The sequence below is a fragment of the Esox lucius genome, chromosome 6 (genome assembly GCF_011004845.1).
Source record: "Esox lucius isolate fEsoLuc1 chromosome 6, fEsoLuc1.pri, whole genome shotgun sequence".
Lineage (NCBI taxonomy): Eukaryota > Metazoa > Chordata > Actinopteri > Esociformes > Esocidae > Esox > Esox lucius.
This window is the reverse complement of record NC_047574.1, coordinates 29,640,341-29,661,726: the sequence shown is the minus strand read 5'-3', so window position 1 is coordinate 29,661,726 and position 21,386 is coordinate 29,640,341. Positions and strand designations below refer to the sequence as shown.

The following is a 21,386-nucleotide window of genomic DNA, read 5'->3' as shown; positions in this document are numbered from 1 at the left end:
GTGGTATCGGCATATTTCTGAGTATGAATACACGACATGAGCCCAGTATCGGTCCAATACCCGAAACTTGTATAGGTGCATCCCTAGCATTGTTGCCTTTAACCTAAACAATTAAACAGATTAAATTGGGGTTTTCTCCCACTGAGCTACACAACTGCCCTATATTTAGTAAGCGAACAAAGTTATTGTTTGTGTGATGGTCTTTATATCGATTACTGTGTCAGATATATACTGTATACAGTATAATACAGTATAAATTCACTCCCTTTTGAAATTTTCACCTTTTGTTGCTTTACGGCCTGTAATGAAAACACACAAAATCAGACATTTCCCGCTTTATTTACACACAGTAACCCACAATATATATCCAATAATAAAATAAATATATTTTTTCCTGCTTTTATGCAGATGAAGAATAATAATAATCTTTATTTATAGAGCCCTTTTCAAAATCAAGTTATAAAATGCTACACATTTGCATTTCACGAAAATTAAAACTCAAGTAAAATATTTTTAAAAGAGATCAGACTCAGCCGACCTAATTTCTTCCGGCACTGTTGCAGAGCCTCGGGGCACTGACAGGAAGCTCTGTCCCTTTAGTTTTCAGCCGGGACTCCGGAACAGTGCTCATTAAACACATTGGTAGAAATTCTAGCGTTCCGGAAGAATGCTCCAAAATATATTTTGGGTGTAAAGTCAAGACGTGATGACACTTAGTACCTAATAACAGTACCTATTATTTTATCAAGCATAATGTTGGCAACATCAAGCTATGGGGCTGCTTCACTTCAATGGGGACAGAGGCTGATGGAGGGGCAATGAATAGCAAAAAAAAAAAACTCCTGGAGTCCAAGTTAAAGTTGGGATGCACTGATGTGTCAGCCATCTTTTATTGTTTAATTGTTATTTTATTCTCTGTTGCTGGTTTTTTGAAAACTAATACATTATCTACTACATTTATAATGCACAACTACAGAAAGAGAATGTGTAGTTAAATCATATGTTTACACATTTTCCAATTATTATTTATTAACTTTTGCATTTGTTGAAATTTGAATAATCAGATCAACATCTCTATTAAAATTATGCCAGAGTACACAGGTATGACAAAACATCGGTATTGACATTGGGCAGTTGTTTACACACCTTTCAATTTGATTGAGATTGAAATATAGGTGTTCTAGGCTCATAAAGATGCTTCCACAAATTAGACGTTATGAGGTGTGCACAATTAGGCATCACAAGGCATTGACATTTTTTTCCATTATTTTTCATAGGAATTATCCATTTGTTTATACTTAAATATTTTAGGTTACAGGATGTTATTAAAGATCGAATTTCAGCTCAACCAAAGCTACCCTTTTCCAATGTGGAGTCATCCATTAACAATTTCCAACCAAAATGTATTTGCTGAAATAATTTTGTACAAAAAAAATAAAGCTAGAGAATGTTTTCTTCCCTTTGTGTGTATGGTAAGTTGTGTAGATCAATAGTATACCATTCCAATGTAATCCCTTTTTACATTTCAGTTGAATGCTGCACAATGCAAGGGGTTTGTTGACCTATACTAGGCACTGTAAGCTTTTAGCAGTGTTGATTGGAATGGAGTGGGAGGACCCGGTGGTGTCAGATGTCGGTGTTGACCGATAGTATTTGTGGGTGTGTTTACTTGAGCTTCGAGGTGCTTTGTGTTGTTGTCTAGCCATCCTCACGCTGCACCACCCCTGGCCTTTCGGCGGCCACCCTGGCCTCTCTGGGGGGGACCTCTTCAAGACGGGGCAGTGCAGACACTGGCAGCATCGTCGACGCTGACACCAGTCTCAGTGAACTGAGGGTAAGAGAGACACAAACACCAAGTCTCATTACAGCCGTCATTACAAGGTCTGATAAATGTGGTGTGTCTGTAGTACCAACTCCATCCATTAATAAAATGTAAATATCAGGCTTTTTAAAAGATGTTACAGTCAACCGTGTTTATAGTAGATTCCTCTTCTGTATTTAATATGAACTTGGAGAGTAATGAAATGAAAAACGTTACTGCTTCTCTGCTTTCAGAACATAATGTGATGTGCTGACTCCCTGTATGCATGGGAAGAATGTTTTTTATTTTATTATTTTTAACTACCTATTATGCTGTCCTTGTGTATGTCTGGGCCTACTACATGCCAACTGCATGGGTGCTTCTGTCTGACCTTTGTCCATCTGTCCTTTAACTTCCTGATTTCCCCCCTGATTCACTCCAACCAAGCCTTCCTCCCATCTGCTCTACAGGATATCTATGATCTAAAGGACCAGATTCAGGATGTAGAGGGCCGGTACATGCAGGGGCTTAAAGAGCTGAAGGTAGAGGGGCCTGAGCTCGCTGCATGCCTTGTTTTTCCTTTTCCTCTGGGAGCCTTATGGCATCACTAACCCCACTGTGTTTCCATCTCTTTCATCCCCTGCTGGGGCTCCACCAACTGTAACCTCCAACTGTACCACTTTCTGTTGTGGCTCCCAGTCTGATGGCATGTTCCCTGCATGACCCCATTTTTGTCAAGTTTGATACTTGACGGTTATAGCATGTATCAAAAGCCTTGCTTAAACCCTAGAAGTGCCCTCGGGCATTAATTGTCTTTTCTTACTGGAATCTTCTTTCTGTTGTTAAAAAATAATAATAATTAAAGCTGCAAGCAGCATTTATCGGGGTTCAAGCTGTTAAGGCCTTTAAGCACCCAAACATCAAAAGACATTACGTTTTATTTAGCAAGCATTTAACCACTGAAATAATAAATGGAAAAGTCCATTCACAGCCAATACAGGCATTGTAGCATTGGAAATGTACGTTTTTCAAAGCTTTTTGACAGTTATAGTTGCACCTATTGTCTGATCTCCACAAAACTCTGCATGCTTCTTCACTATGTTATGACACATATGCTCATCTATTTTTGTTTGGGGGTTTGGGGTTTTTCTATGGGATTTATTGGCTTTTGAGTGTATTTTGTCCTGCCACTTGAATAAATTATCCTGTTACAGCCAGGCAAATGGAAAAAATCTACTTTAGATTTAGATCTAGAGAGTCCAGAGAATCATCGGACACCGAATTGGTTCCGAAAGGCCGAAAGTCCAGGTACTAGTTCGCGAAAGTAGGTTTTTAACATATTCGCGAATATTAAATGAACTGATTGACAGTAGTGGTTCTTGAGGCAAAGATTTTCAGCATGAGGAGATCTATCAAGTGATATGCATTTTTTGACGAAATTTGTAACAACACGTGATTAGAGAGCCTTAAAACTCATTAGCGCCAACTAGTGGCCGATTTCTTTCAAAATTCTTACAGACCTCTAGGACCTTGTGCCAAACATGCCCACCAAGTTTCGTTCTGATCAGAGTATGTCAACCTGGTTTAATAGGTGCTCAAATCTCATTGGCCAATGGCGGCCATGTTTTTTGAGATATGCCAATATCCTCTTAGGCATACATGGCCCCTTGGGCAAAGACACTGCATACCAAATTTCAAGTAATTTGGACAAACGGTCAGGTGTCTATACGTTTTTCGTATTATTTTTCGTATTATAGCGCCACCATGTGGCCAATCGGCGCAGTTTTTTTTACTGTGACCTCAGACTGACTTCTAACACATGTATACCAAGGTTGGTGAAGTTTACTTAACTACTTCTTGAGTTATAGCCTTTTTAGTAAAATAGGCTCCTCCCACAACTTTAATTTTGCGCCCCCTAGCGACCATGAATCGAAATGTAAACTTTTTTTTGATAATTATTGATTTTCAGACTCCATAGAACATTTCTACACTGGTTTGGTTCCGATCGGGCGAAAATCCAGGGACTAGTTCGCAAAAGTAGGTTTTTGACAAAATTCAAAATGGCGGAAAATCTATCATGGCGGAAATGAAATCGGAGATATACGTTTTGTTCGTCTTGAGCCAAGGATTACAGGGATATAAGACACTTGAGTCTACGACATACGGTCTAGGAGTTATGACCACTTTCGCGCTTTAGGTCGCTATAGCGCCACCTATGGGCCAATCGGGCTCATATTTTGATAACCTCTCCTCGATTTTTGTACTACCATATGCCAAAGTTTCAAAGCTCCAGCTCTTACGGTTTGGGCTGCACGATGCGTTTTACGGCAGAAGAATAATAATAAAAATCTGTACAATAACAATAGGGTTTCAGCACTTCGTGCTTGAACCCCTAAAAAAATCTGTACAATAACAATAGGGTTTCAGCACTTCGTGCTTGAACCCCTAATAATCCTACTCTGAAAATGACTATACACTTTTATTCACACAGCGCCAAAAAGGGATTTTTCCTTACCCTAAGCAGGTTGCTTTTCTCTTGAGTTGGAGGAAGTCTATTTGTGTTAACAAGGGTTAGTGTACGAACATCCCTGAATGTCCTACACATTGGTAGATCCTAAACAAAAACACCAAACTTGATCCTGTTTGATATACTTTTGTTCTTTGGTCCAAATTATTTTTGTTTTTTATTAGTTCCTTGAATAATTTCTCCAAATGAGTAAGTGCACCCTGGAAGTTTATCCATTTCAACACTTGTCCATCTCAGGTTTGGTGATTACCTAGTGAGACATTTTCAAGGTGGATATCAGAGGGAACGTTGTGATGTTTTAACAGGCCAAATTTCCAAACAAATCAAACTAAAGATGGACAACTGAAGGAACATGAGTGGACTGTCCTGTTTTTAGGTTTCACTTCGGTTGCTACTACTGCACATTTATGATGCACTCTAGATGTAAAGTCTGTTATTTTATTGTGAGAATTGTAGTTACATACTGAATTGAAATTGAAAATGAGCTTGAACCTAGAGGCATGTATTCCTGGTAGGAGTCGCTCTCAGAGGTGGAGGAGAAATACAAGAAAGCCATGGTGTCGAACGCGCAACTGGACAACGACAAATCCAACCTCATCTACCACGTGGATACCCTCAAGGACGTCATTGAGGAGATGGAAGAGCAGATGGCCGAGATGCGCAGGGAGACGGAAGAAAAGTCTAAGGTGAACAGACATCTACACCCACAGGATGTAGGGGAAAACCTTGTATCTCCCGTTAACACATGCAGACTCGGACAGAGATGTCAGTAAGTTCTCCAACAACACCACTTCAATGTGCTCGTGTGCCGACCCAACAGCAACATGGCAACTTGCACAGTGGCCGTTCTGTCAGTGAGATATACTATTACTCTTTGCTGACAAACAGGTGTGAATGGACAAAGTGTAGCAAAGTGCATGATCCAGTTAATCCTAAATGATACATATTCGAACATCTGTGAATCTTGCGTACCACTTATTAACACACTTATTTTGGGTTAAAGGAAGAATATTTGGAGTTGGAATATTTGCCCTTTCGTGCTTTGATTGTCTGCCTCACAGCAGGCCTCTTTCTCTCCCAGGAACTGGAAAGACAAAAGCACACATGCACAGTCTTGCAGCACAAACAAGAGGAGCTGAAAGAGGGAATCCGCCAGAGAGATGACTTCATACAGGTACGGCTGCACAGAGAAAACAAAACTCCCTCCATTTGCACCTACACATCTCTCTATGCTTCCATTCACTCCAGTCCAGGTGTGTTTATGCTGTGCTTCTCTCTCTTGCACTGCTCCCAGTATTTTTTGTTGCTGTTTGTCTCTGTCTTAATTTAAGGTCTCCGTTTTATTTTGTCAATTTTATTTTGTCATTGTTCCTATCGTTACTCTTTCTATGATTTCTGTTTCATTCTGTTTCTGCTATCGTTCTACCCTGTCTCCCTTTTCGTTCTGTCTTTACACAATGCCTCTCCAACAGGAGAACCAGCGAATCCAGGCTCAGTTAGATACCCTCACCAGAGAGGTTTTTGACCTACAGGAAACCATAAACTGGAAGGACAAAAAGATTGGGGTAGGAGGTCTCGCTAGGTCCTCTGAAGGATTCTGAGAGGCAGTGCATGTGCATAGACATCTTCTGCTGTTTAGACCAGAATGTCTGACTCTGACCAAATGGAAATTGAATGGTTGTGTTCAGATTCATTATACCAAGACATGATAATTCACTTCCTCTCCCCCTCAAGTAGTTGATAGCATTTGGTTTGTCCCCCATGATTGAAGTTTCCACCATATTCCTTACCCTGGTCCTATTCTTTTTGAATCCACGAGGGGGAGTGTTAAAAGGAAACATTAAAGCCGAAGGGTGGAGAATCAGACCACACATGTAAACCTGTGGAGTGGCTTGAAGGAAACTCAGATTCACTGACCAATGACTTCTATTGCCTCTCATAGTTGAATGACAGGGGACATGGATAAAAGCCTGAATTAAAGACAATTCTAATTCCCAGTTTAGAGTTTCCCTAAATGTGCATGTGAAATGATGATTGTGGGTTTACTAATAGCATTTTTAAGTTTGGATGCTGTGGTCATGATAGGTTAAAATGTAGGTTTTGAGTACCCTTCAAGTTGGTTTGGAAGATGTGAATCAGCAAGCATTTGCCTTGAGTAGAAAATGGTTAAAGAAATTTATTTTCATCCTGCCTCCAAGAGGCTTTGATTTACCCTGAAATATAGCATGACATCCATTTGGCACATCATACTATCTCTTTCTTTGGGAAAGAAAAGTAGTTATGTATCCCTAGACTCTGTGCTTTGCCTGTACTGTCAGATTCAGTCTGTCATTTGGCCTGTAGTGTTCCTTTCTATCACGGTTTTGTCTGTTGTCATTTGTGCATGTGGGGGTTTAACTTTGGTCACGTTTCCTCTCCAACTCCACACATTTTGGTGTCTTTTTTACATGTGCATGTAGCCTCCAAAAGATGTGCACATCTGTATGTATACCAGCCTTTCCAACGTATCCTCGCCTCTTTCTCTTTTTTTACTTCTCCCTCGTCTTCTGCGCCCACCAGGCCCTAGAGAGGCAGAAAGAGTACTTTGATTGCATTAGGAATGAGAGGGATGAGCTCAGAGATGAGCTGGCTGACATCAAGGCAAAGGCCAAAACTGGAGAGGTAGGTGTTGCCACCAGAGGGCTGTGAAGTCTGCATCCTGCTTTAATAGATCTCGTGTTGGACGAATAGGCTTGCAAGCAACAGAATAATTATAGAAAAACATTGTTGGTACGTAGCTATGTATGTCTAGAGTACCCAATGCCACGTTTGTTGAAGATAATGTCTGTGTTGACATAATGGAAACATCTGCCCACTGCCACTACATATGTAAATCTCAGCTGTTCTGCTTTGTCTTCTAAATGTCATTGCAAAACGTTGACGGGGAGGAAGATCTCTGTAAATGTAGCTTCGCAGCTGACTCGAAGAGCCATCGTATCATTGAAATACACTTCCTCAACGGTTGCTCCTGTGTGTGGGGGATATTGGAACTGTTGTAGGTTCTCTGCTCAACCTGTCTCACTTTTTTGACTCCTCTTAGAAACATGGCCTGGTCATCATCCCGGATGGAATGCCCAACGGTGACGTCAGCCACGAGCAACCAACCACGGGGATTACTGTGGTCACTCAAGAGGCCGCCCAGGTGCTGGAGTCAGCTGGAGATGGACCTTTAGGTGGGTCAAGGGACCTGAACAGGCAGAACCAATGGGAGCATGGGGATGTACGAATTCCAATGTGTAATATACACTTTTTGCTGTAGGAAGGCTATGCTGCCGCCATATGTGCAAGGTACCTGTCGTAATAATCAATATTTTTCTAATGCAGATGTAAGGCTACGGAAGCTTGCAGATGAGAAGGACGAACTCTTAGCCCAGGTATGTGTAATTTCCCCGCCAGTGTTGATTTTCAGTTATGTAAATGCAGCAGCTGGGATGAGTCATTCTGTCCATTCTGTGGCGTGGTTCAGATAAGGAAGTTGAAGATGCAGCTCGAGGAGGAGAGGCAGAAGCACTCGAAGATGGAGAACACCTTCACAGAGGGAGAGAGGTTGGAGAACGGTACTGACCTGCACCTCATCGAGATTCAAAGTATGTTGCTTTCCTGACATGCCAGTGTTTACACAACACTGTTGGACCTCCTGGTCAAAAAAATAACATACACCTGGGGCCAGTGTGGCCTCTTTCCCCAAGTACAGAGCTACATTTTTGAAGAGAAAATATAATGCCAAAGAAATCCCTTGTGTTGCAGACAGTACTAGTGGATTGATGGTGGCATGCACACAAATGTTGTGAATGGCTTAACGATTTCTCCTCCAGCACATTTTGTTTTCAAATTGCATGTGCATTTGGCCCTATGTAGACATTATAATTGTTTATATGAGGACAAAATATCACTAAATAATGTGGGGAATCATGTTATCATCTACTTGCTAAAAATATATATTCAATACCACAAAATACAGCTTTTACAGAAATTTGAGTGTTTTGTTTTATAATCCAACATGGGGGACAACTTCCATGTGTTGCACCTTTAAAGCTGAGCAACTTTACTCGACACTTTTTTTCTTGATGGACCTATTTTTTACTCTGTGTTCTAACGTCACACACAGATTATAAATGGGCCTTAAGCTCACAAGCAGCTGCTCCTTCTCTCTTTATACGTGCCAAGAAAAAATTGCAAGACTCCACCAGCAAGGCTATCATCCTAATCCCCATGTCCTGTTTGACTGTTTTACACTTTGCAGGAGATGCCAACAGACAGTTAAGTGAATACAAGTTCAAGCTCTCAAAGGCAGAACAGGAAATGGGCACAATGGAACAAAATGTGAGTCGTGGAAACAATTACATACTTTCCCTTCAGTCCAAATACACTGTAGCTGACCATATCCCGTCTACTAAGCCAGACAGGACACATTAATTAGGGCTTGAATGAGAATAGGAAAATCCATGTCAGATTCATGTGAATGACTTTGGTTGTCCTTTAGTCATTTTTGTTTAATTCATTAACCTGTACAGATCAACAGACTTGAAGGACAAGTGTCCAGATACAAGGCCTCGGCAGATAATTCTGAGAAAATTGAAGATGAACTAAAAATAGAAAAAAGGAAACTTCAACGAGAGGTAAGAAATCAAAGACGGACCGAAAATAATGAGTGTCTGGCGTTAAATGGCACAATCTGTCAACCTTTAACCCCTCTCCTTTTTCTCACAGCTGCGTACAGCCCTAGATAAGATTGAGGAGATGGAGATGACCAACAGCCACCTAGTAAAGCGCCTTGAGAAGATGAAGGCCAATCGGAACGCCCTTCTCTCTCAGCAGTGAGAGCCGCTGGATCACCACAGAAGCCCTTAAACTCTCACCTCAGACCTTTGACTGCCATTTTGCGTCTGGAGCACATTTCCACTCTTCCACAGTAACACTTAAATTGTGTAGCAAAACCAAAAACACTTTAAAAACACTGGTAGCCCACAGGTAAGTTTTTTTAAAAGAAAGCATTGGTTTAACCACATTCGTGCACCAGTGTCCTTGGAAGGGACTCAAAAAGCTAAAATACTAAACCATAGGTTATTAGGAGATGACTCGAAGCAAAATTATCAACTCTTAATTTAACGCTTTCTACAACATCATGTTATTTACAATGTTTTACTTTTCTCCAGCTGGGTGCTTGGCTTTCTTTTTTTTATATATATATATATAAGTTGCATGAATGAGTATAATGGCGCTTTTAAACTGTTAACCTGTCACGGCTGCTCTCTCTAGCCCTGTACCTTTAACATTATCCCTCACACAGAGAAGTGCCTTCTCACACCTGGAGACTGAGGGTTTTGGGTTATTGGAAGAAAAAACAAAATATTCAAACCAATAAATACCGGTACAGAATTATGTATTTAAAGGTGCAGTCATGATTTGATGAAATATATAGTACCGATTGTCTGTTGAAGTTGTTTTTTTTTCTTCAAAAATAATATTTAAAGATTTCTTGTGAATGTGTAAATGATAGAACTGTGTGTGTGTGTGTATGTATATATATATATATATATATATATATATATGGATGTTTGTTTTTGCATGGGTAGTGGCACATCAAACTTCCTTTTGAAAGACAACTGATGTTAGTTTTTTTTTGAGTGGGAAAAAAAGGCAAGAACTTTAACAGAAGATCGCACTACATACCATCCTTTCTTCAAACTGTTGCTGCTCAAAAAGCAAGCAGTTAAGTCTCAGGACCACACAGTGATTGTGACTGAGGCAGCTACCGCATTTAAATACTCTACAAATAAACTATACCAGATTTACACTGCACTTTGTTTCATTTTGGTATAATTATTCCATTAGTCATCATGAGCCATTTAATTATCCAGATATTATACCCAAACCATGCAAAACTACAAGGACCTCAATTTCATTTATAGAATATTTGTTGAAACTCCATATTCAAAAACCTTTAACAGGGCTTGATTATGTCACAGTATTTCTTAATACAGCTTTGAAGGTAGTTGTCAAAAGGTATGTTTTATTTACAATATTAAACTGTACATAAATATAAAATGGGTTCCTGAATTAAAACATGCAAACATTTGGGTCAGAATTACATTACTCGTCTTTTTTGTCATATCTTAACACCTCTCAAATACTTTGTAGAGGTCTGGAAGGTTGGCGATCTGGAGTATACTGCCATCCTCACTGAAGTGTTTAGGTGGAATGAAGAGGCTCCTGAAGGCTTTGAACAGGATATGCTCAACTTTCCAACGCCACGAGTTCATGACAGCATCCTGCAACACAATATATTCATGCATTGAACAGCCTGGTTCAGTAAATGCAAAATGGGACCAAAAATTTGAATCCAAAGAGCAACTCCCAGTGGACAGTGTTCTGCTATTTTTTCAATAAAGGAATGGCATTAATATCCTTTTCTGGACCTAGCTTCTAAATATGACATTGGTCAGTGGACCTCTGCTACTGCTACCATGCAAGATACATTTTCAAACTGGGGATAAAAAGTCACAAATGTAGCCTTATTACATTTCTATAGTAACATCTAGAATGAACCTGCTCCATTTTTCTTGTATTAAATGACTAGAACCAATTCAAATCAGTCTCCCTACCGCTTGCCAAGATAACATAAGCGTTTCTTAGCAAAGCCCAACAGTCTAACTTTTTAATGAACCCAAACCAGGATGGTACATCTGACTGACAAACCTGCTGCTCCTCTCTTAGTTCCACCTCCAGAACATACTGCTTCCTGATTGAGTAAAACAAGCTACACTCCTTGCTGAAGTCTCGGAAGCAATCCTTTTCATTGTCCCAGTTCACCTACAAAACACAGATCTACCGATTAGTCAGTAGTCTAGAAGAGAGTCATATTGTGGAGGACACGGTCACATAGCAGGAGGTCATGATTCACACCTCAGTGGCCAAACGTAGAATGAACATGGGCAGACCTTCCATCAGGGGGATGTACTTGTCAAGTAGCAATGGCAAGCCGGTGAGATTTCCTTCCTGCACATAAGACATGTACAACAGCCTTTAGCGTTGTCCTGGTGTCATGCTAGAAGTTGATGTTTTGTTTTAAGTGCAAATGTATGACAGTGCCTTGTTTCAGCACAGCAGGCCGACCTGGTCGATCTCCATAGAGAAGTAGTCCTCCAGCATCTCCGATTTCTTCTTCAGGAAGTCCACGATGTACTGCGCCAGACCCTCCTTGGGCCCATCGTCCTCCGACCAGCCGCTCTCCTCTGAGTCCAGAGCCAGCAGGGCCAGGTCATAGAGAGGTGCCGGCTCCTGGAAACAACATCCACAAACTCAGAGCCAAGCACATATTCCTCATGCATTTAATCTAGGATCAGGTCCATCCTGTCCATGTTATTTTATCCATTTTTATCTAAAACCAACCAACATCTGCACTCGTACTATGAGACCAACGTTCTGTGTTGACACAGGCAGCCCAACTCTGGTCAAAAAACTAAAAATATTTAAAAATACATTCACTGTTTTGCATTCTTTTTTGAAAACCAACACGGAAACACAGGCATTGGTTAAATGTTAAGTACCAATCTAGTTAAGTACCTCAGTTAACTTCACTGACATTCATGAACATCAAACTTACAGATAACCTCAAAACACCAATGTTTCCAAAGTCGTAGATCAAAATTTGGTAGAACAGCTCCTGACTGAAAAGAAAAAAATATTTAGCTCCTTGAGCAACCTCACATGAACACTTCTACAGTATATTTCAACAGCGATATCTTGTTGTAAAGCACTTACACAAGCATGTAGGTACAACAATTGTGGCAAATACATGAAGATAACATGGTTCTGACCTAAGTTTGGTGGTGTTGAGCAAGTACAGTTTGGTATGGTGTTGAATCAGAGTCCATTGGGGGTTGACACAACCTACAAATGAATGGTTCTGAAGCATCTCTTGAAGACCTGAGGAAGGCAATATTTGACATGCTCTCAACACAAATCTTTTTATGAAGTGTTTTTACCATCCTTTGTGAACAGCCATCTTTGTTTGCTTTAGCAATACTAGCTATGCACAAGTCCCTTTGTACACCAGATGAGATCAGCAAAGAGGGAGGCCATCCTACTATAATTTGAACTGTAATTCTCTTTTTTTCTTAATTCAATAGTGGGACTATATTAAAAAATATATATTTGTAAATGGGGAAACTAATAAGCACTTTAATACCCTCAAATAAAAGCTGAAAATGTATAGGTTGACGTCATATTTAACCGTCTGATTTCAAATCCAAACGTTTAGAGTGCAGAACGCATGTAGTGGATAGGAGGAGCATGGGATCTATCGGGTAACAGCACTGGGCCAGTAACCAAAACGTTGCTTGATTGAATGTCCCAGCCGCCAACATGAAAAATCTTTAGGTCAGCCACTAAGCAAGGCTTTTCACCCTGACTGCTAACAGTGTCGCTGTCGCCTTTCATTCACTACTTTCAACCTGTGGTAGGACCATAGACAGTAAAAAAAGATACGGCGCTGACATCTTGGACTTGCGCCTGCGCAGATAGCGATCTTGGGACCAGTTCTGCGCAGTAGTTATGCGCAGTAGCGAGCAGGAAGTAAAGCCGTAAAGCCGCAAAATCAACGGCCCCACCCCTGTGCCCCGCCCTCACTCTCCCTCGCAGAATGCGCATACTGTAATCAATCGCAAGTCCAAGTACAGTACAACCTTTGCTTGTTAAACCTAGACGATATGTTATAGCCTAACTTACATCATGTTTAACCTTAATTTAGAATAGGCCTAATACAAAAATAATTGGTAACTTCTAGCTAACGATCACCTGCTAGCTATTAACATGGCTATTAACGAGGCTTGTTGTCTTTTAGCTAACGTTAGCTAGCCCATTACATTTATTTACTAATTAAATAGCTTATAAATGTAACTTACCGAAAAAAATTCAAAGATCGATTGGAAATGCCAGATCGGTTAGCACAATGTACTGCAGAACAACCCATTATGTCCGTGTGAAATTATATCAATTATAGAAATTTAGAGATTAAATGTAAAGCTCCAATCTCCTCAGTCCTCCGAAGATCGCGAAAAAAGCCTGATGGCGCTTCAGTGGCTCCTCGGCTCAGATAGCTGTCAATCACAGCTGTGAATCACGACTTCACACCACCGTTTTTAGAGCATTAAATTACTAACTAAAAACCAACTTATTTTAAAAACAAACTTTACATTAGCGTGATACAAACTACAGTAAATGACAGAAACCAGCTTCGGAAAAAAGATATTTGAAGGGTAATTTAATTGTTTAGTTGGTCTCGCGTCGGGGTTTATGACCTATACTGGGACCACTCACCAGGGGGCGATCGAGACGTTTTGGCTTCACTTTTCAGGGCTTGTGCGGCACGCTTGGGTAGGACCAACAGACACCACTCTAACTGATATTTGACATTGGTTGGACAGAGTTGGGCTTTACCTTTGTGAGCGTGCTCAGTGATGCTCTCTCTGAGCTCCTTAACACTGTTCAGCTTGATGATTCGTCTCAGAGGCGTCGCTGCAGCAGTCAGGTCCTCCTGCTCCACCTCCTGGTCAGCACGGGTACGCTTCCTGAAGCAACCACAACACACACACACAAACACTGCAGCGTCACATTCAGCCAAACACACAATGCTGCTAAATAGATACAAAACTGTCCCATTCATATACCTTGAAATGCATGCACGCATATCCGTCAATATATCAATCAATAGTCAATATATCCGTTATGTCCAGTAAGAAGACCATTTCACCTGGGAAGGTCAGCTGGAGTATTTGGCCTGGTTTCCTCCATTTCCCCTGAGGAATCATGCTCCTGTTTCTCCAGGGCCTCCAGGATTTGTGCATCGTCAATCTCCTCTGTGTCCTTGGTGGTCACTAGCTCCCCTTTGCTTTGCACCGGCTGGAAAAAGGCGTCCAGTTTCTGGGCTCTACTGTCGGTCCTCACCATCTGATGGGCGTAGACCCGCTCGCTGTCCCCTGAGGTGCCGGCGGAAGGTTTCCCCTCGCTAGTGGAGATCGACGGGCCAGGCAACAAGGTCTAAAGAGAAAGATTTTAAATGGCAACTTTTCTCCCCACACATTAATTCCAATATGAAAGCTCATCTTCATTCTACCACTAATGATTATAAGCATCAGTCAATGTGCTAAAGGAAGGGAGAAGATTTGCTTACTGGCCAGTCACTGCCAATTGAGCAGAACAACATCCTATTAAACCAATTACAATAAGACGGCATTCAGCATGTAGGAATACAGAGTTAACTAGAATACCTGAGTGAAGTATGTGCGTGAGGAGTTGGAGCCCAGCAGTTTGGCCTCAATGTGTTTCTGCATACTGTCAATGATGCAGTCCTCGTGGAGAAAGTGCACCTCGTGTTTGGTGGGGTGGACATTCACGTCAATGTTCTGCGGGGCAATCTCCAGGCTGAAGCAGTACAACAGAAAACGGTACACATAATGGGAAAACGACACTGTTCATTTTCCAGTTAAGTGAGTGTAACCTAACTTACCTCAGATACAGAAAAGGGTGAGTGTTCTTCGGAAGGTATGCAGCATAAACACTCTCAATGGCTTTTTTCAAGGAGCTTGACTCCACCAGACGATCTGACGGAGGAAATTAGACCTAATCAGTCAAATTCCATAGAAATATTGAATTACTAGCTAGTTCATCTAACGTAGCATTCCAGTGGCACATACGATTTATGAAGAGAATGAGGATGCACTTCTTCACAGAGTAGTTGGCATTGGAGATGTAGCCCTTCAGCTTAAATGCAAACTTTGGATCTTCACAGCCCAATTCAATCAGTTCCCTAGGAACAAATCGCATGGCAAAATTGGCGGCATAATGAAGCGATCAAGATGAAACACAGAACCAATGGGTGGAACAGCATCTAGTGGCTGAATGATGAACGGATCTCTCAATGAGTCATCTTGGATTGGTCAGTGTTCTATACCTGCTGACTGCATTCCCAAATACCACACGAATATTGTCCAGTATGGAAGCATTGGGTAGGGTTCTGACATCTGCAATGGTCTCTCCTTGCTGAAATCAGACAAATTCATAATTTCATAAATATTTTTTCCCCCATTAGCAGACAGTCTTATCCAGAGCTACTGGTACAGAAATGATTGCTCTAGGGCCCAAATAGACTTTTCAGGTCTGAAATTAGCAGAAACCTTTTGGCCCTACACACAAACCACAAGGCTGTCTGATGTCTGTGAAATATAGCCAAAGGCTCCTCCCTTCAGGGACAATAGCCTCAGGTAAAAACAACGAGGTTAAGAAGTGTGAAAATCAGTAACTCTCACCTTTTTCACAGAAAAGCTTTTCCCAGAGTTGTGTATAGCATACCTGCAAAACCAAAGATTCAACATTCAGCAAATTTCCAGTACATCAGGGAACATATTTGTGATACGTGACCAATGAGATGCGTAATGCAAGGCACTGACTGTTAGCCACCTACCTGCTCACCACCTCCACAATTCTGGAGTACTCCTCACTGGGGTTCTTCAGGGCTTTTCTCCTGGTGGAAACGTTGTAGAACAGATCCTCTGCCTGTCAATGTTCAGATAAATAAAAAGGCATCTCTTGTGATATTATTTGTATAATTAACTTGACACCTTCTCTCTATAGGGAGGATTTCTGTCAACGGCCATGTTGCTAATTGTCCTTGTCCCTTGTGGTTTCAGCTGTGTTCTTTGTATCAGTTCCACTGTCTAGCTGTGTCCATTTTAAATCTTGATTTTATTAATAGGAAATGTTTTGAAAATCATTTATTTCACACACTTCTAAATCATTCTTAATAATGATAAGAGCTTCAAAATTCAATAAAACATCAGTATGAATTATAACCAGCAGTTGTCAATGGCCATTTGAGGAACTCACAATGATCTGTGTCCCCTGGTTTCCAGCACAGGGCTTGGGTTGAGTTTTTAGTTTCCCATCACAGTATGTGGCTCTGGGGAGTGAGGGAAGTAGTTACAGACCAAAGATTTGAACATAGTAATGAGCATCCTCACAAAGGACTGACAGCCTCTTCAAGCACAAGATTAATCAAACATTAGGCTACCTGTAAGCACACTTTGCGTCAGCTGTTTTGGTTGTTATTGTCACATGGGCCACGTGGCTTATACTGGCAAGAGCCTGAAAAATAGACCAACAGCTGGAAGAGTCAATGGACAATACACTGCAGACAAACTGGCAAAAATATAGCTTTTCCATTTAAGAATAACACACCACATACATGCCTATTACAACATCCTCTGAACCATGAGGACAATCAAATAATTCAAATGATTAAACAACCTGAAATACTTTACCTCTCCTCTGAAACCATAGGTTGAGATAGCATTGAGGTCCTCAAATGTCTGGAGCTTGCTTGTTGTGAACCGTTCACATACTATTTCCATATCTTCTCTCTTCAAAGTAAATGTCCAAAAGTCACAAGGACATTTAAAAAAAGAACCAGAATATGGATGTGGTGGGTGTATGCATTTCTGAAATACGCGTGCACCCACCCACGCATGTACGTACCCTGATGCCAGTGCCATTGTCCTGGATCTGGATAAGTTTCAGACCCCCATCCCTCACAGTAACCTGTATGTTGGTGGCCTTGGCATCTAAACTGTAACAATAAAGTTAAGGCAGAATCCATATATGGAAGTACACAAAATTCTCAAAATGTAATCAAAATACATTTTACCCCAACAGATACTTCAATTCAAATATTTTTATTGACTGTAACGTTTATTTCTTTGGGCTGGTATATAAAAACAACAAAACCGTCCCAACATACATTAAACTGGCAGTAGCAAAAACATAACACAACACAGTGGTATCTGTTGCATAATTACAGCTGAACGTTATAATTTATGTTAATTACAGTTGGCTACCAAGCGTTTGTCCTGCTTAGTACAATTGGTAGTCAGCAGAGAAGTGAGCGAGTAGCTAGTTAGCTTTACTCCTATCTTTATAGCTAACTTTGTTAGCAATATAGCTGATGTAATTTACAGGTTTTTAACAAGATTCTGTCGCTAAGGTAGCTAGCTAGCTTACCAGTTTTCAAGCATCTCTTTGATAGCATTAGCAGGACGTTGGATAACTTCTCCTGCAGCAATCCGATTTACTACCGTCTCATCGAGTCTCCGAATCACCCCGGACATAGTGCCAGGATATTATAACTACGCTTTGATTCAGACTTTTAATATTGTAAAGAGATAACACGTATATCTGTGTCAGGTGCTTAAACGTCACCCTTTTATTTTATGGTATTAGCACAAGCTAACTCCGTCTAACATCCCAACACCACCATAGCTGGTGTTAAAAGCAGTGTTGCCAACTCTCGCGAGTCAAACAAACAACCGCAGCTTCAAAAACAAGCCCAATACTATGGGGGCATTATTGTAGCAAAACTATTTACAAATGTGTGTGGAGAATTGTGTAACTGTATCTCAATCCGTGTGTGCGTAATCAGATTTGTAAATGTGTAAAATAATCTGTAAATGCGTACTGAGATTTGTGAATGTGTACAGGAATCTGCAAACGTGTGTTCAGATTCTGTGTGTGCGTGAAATATTTGTAATTGTATTGAGATTCGTAAATGTTTGGACAAATCTGTAAATGCGTACATATATCTGTGAATGAGTAGACACATCTGTAAATGTGTATACAAATATGTAAATGCTTATACAGACAAGTCATCAGTTACAATTCAGATGGGCCTCTGAATTCGCTGTCTTTTTACACGTGACTTTTGCTACACTTGCGTGTTGCGATTTGCAAATGTGTGTGGAGATTTGTATGTTTAGCCACCAGGCGGCGGTAGCACGCACTGATTTTACGCATGACATTGATGGGCTCGTTGTGGTTTAAGGAATGTAATTTAAGTCTATATTAAATAAGTATGTCTCCCAGAAAAGCTTCTCAGAATTATTGAGGCTGCCAACCGCTTCGACGGGACGGGGTATGGGCTCTAATTCAGGACATCCTGGCTTGCACATCCTTTTGATTCATGTAAGAGCTTTAGCAAAATTTGCTTTGTAAAGTGAACATCATTACTTTCGTATTATATGTATGTTAGCTATCTAGATGTTTGTTGTTTGTAAACCAAATTAACATGATCACACTGTGGACACAATTGATGGCAAAATGTTAGATACAGTAGCTAGCTACAGTCCTAATGTAGCTACTTGTGTGCTAATTTAGCACTTGTTTTTGATAATTAACAGTACAGTAACCTAATGTTTGCTTGTGCCTCTGAAGCTAAGCAAGGTCGGGCCTGGTCGATCCTGGGGTGGGAGACCTGTTGCTTAAGTGTCATGCACAATGTGCTGTGATTTGGATTGGATGGTAAATAGGTGCCCAGAATTATCATAACAGCATGGCTACCTAACCATCCCCAGCTTCCAATTGGTTGATCATCTCTCATTCTCCTGTAACTATTTCCCAGGTTGATGCTCTAAATTAGACTTTTTTTCTCAGGCAACATACCTGGTAAAATAACAGGCTAGATCAAATAAAATCTCACCTACAAAACATGTTTCACTCATTTATCTTAGTTGCTCTATTTCTCTTTAATGTTTCAGTCCATCCCAACACTCACCACAACGGTCTTTTTTCATTTTTCAGAGCTCCGATGTTGCAGACTACCAAAGGACAGACGAGGCCCATTGCAACGGTACTGGGACTGAAAATATTAACAAAACAATATATCCGCTCAAATCACCCAGTAATTGGGGAAAACTGGAGAGTAGGCTGACTTTTAGAGTCATTTGCTAGTTAAAAGTCTACAGGTTACATGGTGAAACACGTCCCTGCTTTTATGCAAGGCACCTAATCCTAAATACTGTATTGCCCTGTATAATAGTGTCTGATAAATTACTCAAATGTAAACGTTTGTACAGATTAACGGTGGGTGGGGTGATCAATTCCAAATAAGAAGGGCCTTGCTGGACATTTTGTAATAACCAGACAAACTGTACAGTATACGTTTCTGTTTTGTCACAGTTTTTGTCACTCACCTGTCTCATAGTTTTCTATTCTTCATCTCAACCTCTTTCCAGGTTAACTGCCTGGGGCCCTACACTCTCTCCGCAATTCTGGCCACCAGTGTTCTGGGTCACAATGTTCCACCGTGGGTCCTGACTGCCGAAAACACTACCGGGCTAAACATGCTCAAAGACATTTGTCACTTATCCTTCTTGTAATACCAAACATGCATCTGTGTATTCAAATATTCCACAATATTACTTGGATACTGCATACCACATAGTCTCCATACCACATGTCAAACACACATACAGACCATAAAGCCCATGATAATGACTGAGTCTGTATATGTCAAAGCTGTATACAACCACAGCACAGTATCCATCAAGACTGGAAAACAGTTATTGTTTCATAGAGAGGATAAAACAGGCCAATATTAGCTATTATGGAAACCAGTGAAGCTTGGTCCCAAACTGATGGGTTGCTTTTCAGATTGTGTGAGATTGGCTGGAACTGTAGAGGTACTGGGAGCAGTAAACTGACTCAGGAGGACATGCACTGAAAGTAGTCTGGTCATTCCTTCAAGGTATCTAGAGTGTTTTCCTCTGCACCATTGTGTGTCTAGGACTTAAAGAAAATCAGCAATTAATAAAATGTTCAGTCTTAACAGATGTCCGTGTAGTTACTACCAGAGCGCAAGATTCTGTAGATTTACTGGTTTGGATTCTGGACGAGCGATTACATGGTGGGTGGATTTTTGTAGTGGTTGTCAAAACTCCTCTGGAACCGCCAGTTATTCCATGAAATACTCAACTGCTTACACACCTCATCTAATTAGATTAACATTGCCAAAGAAAGAAATTAACAATCACAAATGAAGAGTTAAAAATGTCTAGCCCTTGAATTGTAAATTGGGTAGTTCAGGGCTTTAACCAATATTTCTCTCAAGCAGCTAGCTTTCATACATCTTCCAATCACCTCTCCCTCCACACGTTTACATTTTGGTCAGTTAGCAGGTACTCAGAGACATAGAGACCAACAGAAATAAAGGTTAGGCCTTGCTCAAGGGTAAACTAAGAAGTTTCATCTGGGAAATTTACCAGTTACCAGCCCAAAATCCAGTTACCCTTCATGAGTGGATGACATAAGAAGAGGTCTTTCACAGGTAGATGCATCTGTAGTTTCCACCACCCCAGATATATGAACTCCTTTTAGACCCATTAGCTGTGGTAGTCTGCAGCATCCAGGCTCTGAATAAACAGACAGATATGGTCACTGATGGAATGGACAGGAACAGTAAAGACATATAGACTAATTAATACACATGAACAGAAGGTTTTTTCATTAGCCAATAAATTGTTATTAAACCTATTATTTTACCAGGTAAGTTATGAGGCCCAAATTTGATATTTTGCCATGAAATGGTCTAAAACCCATACTCATACCGTCAGTGCCATTGCATCTGTAGTGATCAGTCAGGAACCCGTTTAGCAACCCATCCAAAAGTCAGCACAATGTTCATGTCACAGTAAGGTGAGCAGCAGCGCCACCTTTCCGTGCACCTTCAGTTCCAATCACTCCCGAACGCATCCCGGACTTCTTTTGTGTCACAACTTTAATCATGCACCCCAGGTCCCTATCATCTTGTTTGTATGTGTTTAAATGTTTCCCCTCTGCTCCCCACATTCGTTGATCATTGTTGTTCATGTCTCCTTGTGTTCTGCCTGTGGTGAGTTACGTTTTGCTGCATAGCCAGCCTTTAGTTTTAGTTTTCATGTATTAAGTGCTCAGTGTTACTTTTAAGTAAAGATTTGACATCGACTTCCTCTTCACCACACTCACTTGTGACAGTTCAGGACACGTAGAGCAAGTATGGTCTCTCAAATATTGACCTACCCTGCTAACTTGAGAGACCAGCCAGCAATGGGAGACTGAGAACTTCAGTATGCCATGCTTACCATTCTCACAAGTACTCATGTCATCACTACCTGCTCTGCTGGACATTGCCTGTCACACCTCCAACAGTGCCTG

At 40.8% G+C, this 21,386-nt stretch overlaps 2 protein-coding genes and 1 long non-coding RNA gene across 24 annotated transcripts in view; 2 read left to right on the top strand and 1 right to left on the bottom strand.

Annotated features, from left to right (window-relative positions):
• The window catches only part of lrrfip2 (leucine rich repeat (in FLII) interacting protein 2), a 51,409-nt gene extending 41,240 nt beyond the window's left edge, over nucleotides 1-10,169 (top strand). For 10 of the 21 annotated variants that reach the window (XM_020045086.3, XM_020045085.3, XM_020045093.3 and 7 more), the window contains 12 exons: nucleotides 1,703-1,834; nucleotides 2,272-2,343; nucleotides 4,844-5,014; nucleotides 5,410-5,502; nucleotides 5,801-5,893; nucleotides 6,888-6,989; nucleotides 7,408-7,540; nucleotides 7,692-7,741; nucleotides 7,834-7,954; nucleotides 8,611-8,690; nucleotides 8,882-8,986; nucleotides 9,078-10,169. In XM_020045086.3, the coding sequence (XP_019900645.2) occupies nucleotides 1,703-1,834; nucleotides 2,272-2,343; nucleotides 4,844-5,014; nucleotides 5,410-5,502; nucleotides 5,801-5,893; nucleotides 6,888-6,989; nucleotides 7,408-7,540; nucleotides 7,692-7,741; nucleotides 7,834-7,954; nucleotides 8,611-8,690; nucleotides 8,882-8,986; nucleotides 9,078-9,188 (1,263 nt within the window). In that variant the 3' untranslated portion in view covers nucleotides 9,189-10,169. The remainder of the gene's footprint in view (nucleotides 1-1,702; nucleotides 1,835-2,271; nucleotides 2,344-4,843; nucleotides 5,015-5,409; nucleotides 5,503-5,800; nucleotides 5,894-6,887; nucleotides 6,990-7,407; nucleotides 7,541-7,691; nucleotides 7,742-7,833; nucleotides 7,955-8,610; nucleotides 8,691-8,881; nucleotides 8,987-9,077) is intronic. The other 11 variants (XM_020045092.3, XM_029120622.2, XM_020045095.3 and 8 more) reach the window with 6 other exon arrangements.
• A 214-nt stretch (nucleotides 10,170-10,383) lies between these two features.
• On the bottom strand, nucleotides 10,384-17,678 carry mlh1 (mutL homolog 1, colon cancer, nonpolyposis type 2 (E. coli)). Of its 2 annotated transcripts, XM_010863985.4 has the most exons (19): nucleotides 17,424-17,676; nucleotides 16,902-16,992; nucleotides 16,688-16,786; nucleotides 16,438-16,511; nucleotides 16,254-16,326; nucleotides 15,832-15,923; nucleotides 15,677-15,719; nucleotides 15,322-15,410; nucleotides 15,065-15,177; nucleotides 14,878-14,971; nucleotides 14,639-14,792; nucleotides 14,122-14,408; nucleotides 13,809-13,939; nucleotides 12,188-12,296; nucleotides 11,974-12,037; nucleotides 11,484-11,648; nucleotides 11,274-11,366; nucleotides 11,067-11,180; nucleotides 10,384-10,639 (listed from the first exon to the last, which is right to left on the bottom strand). In XM_010863985.4, the coding sequence occupies exons 1-19, from the start codon at nucleotides 17,528-17,530 to the stop codon at nucleotides 10,484-10,486; spliced, it is 2,148 nt and encodes a 715-aa protein (XP_010862287.1). In that variant the 5' UTR covers nucleotides 17,531-17,676; the 3' UTR covers nucleotides 10,384-10,483. The 2 variants fall into 2 exon arrangements, with proteins under 2 accessions (XP_010862287.1, XP_010862288.1); XM_010863986.4 differs by lacking the exon at nucleotides 10,384-10,639 and having other exon boundaries at nucleotides 11,079-11,195; nucleotides 17,424-17,678.
• Nucleotides 17,679-17,797: 119 nt separating this feature from the next.
• LOC105005801 lies at nucleotides 17,798-20,033 on the top strand. The gene is made up of 3 exons (XR_827345.3): nucleotides 17,798-18,380; nucleotides 18,996-19,044; nucleotides 19,430-20,033. It is a non-coding gene; the product is annotated as an uncharacterized LOC105005801 (long non-coding RNA).
• The last annotated feature ends 1,353 nt before the right edge of the window (nucleotides 20,034-21,386 follow it).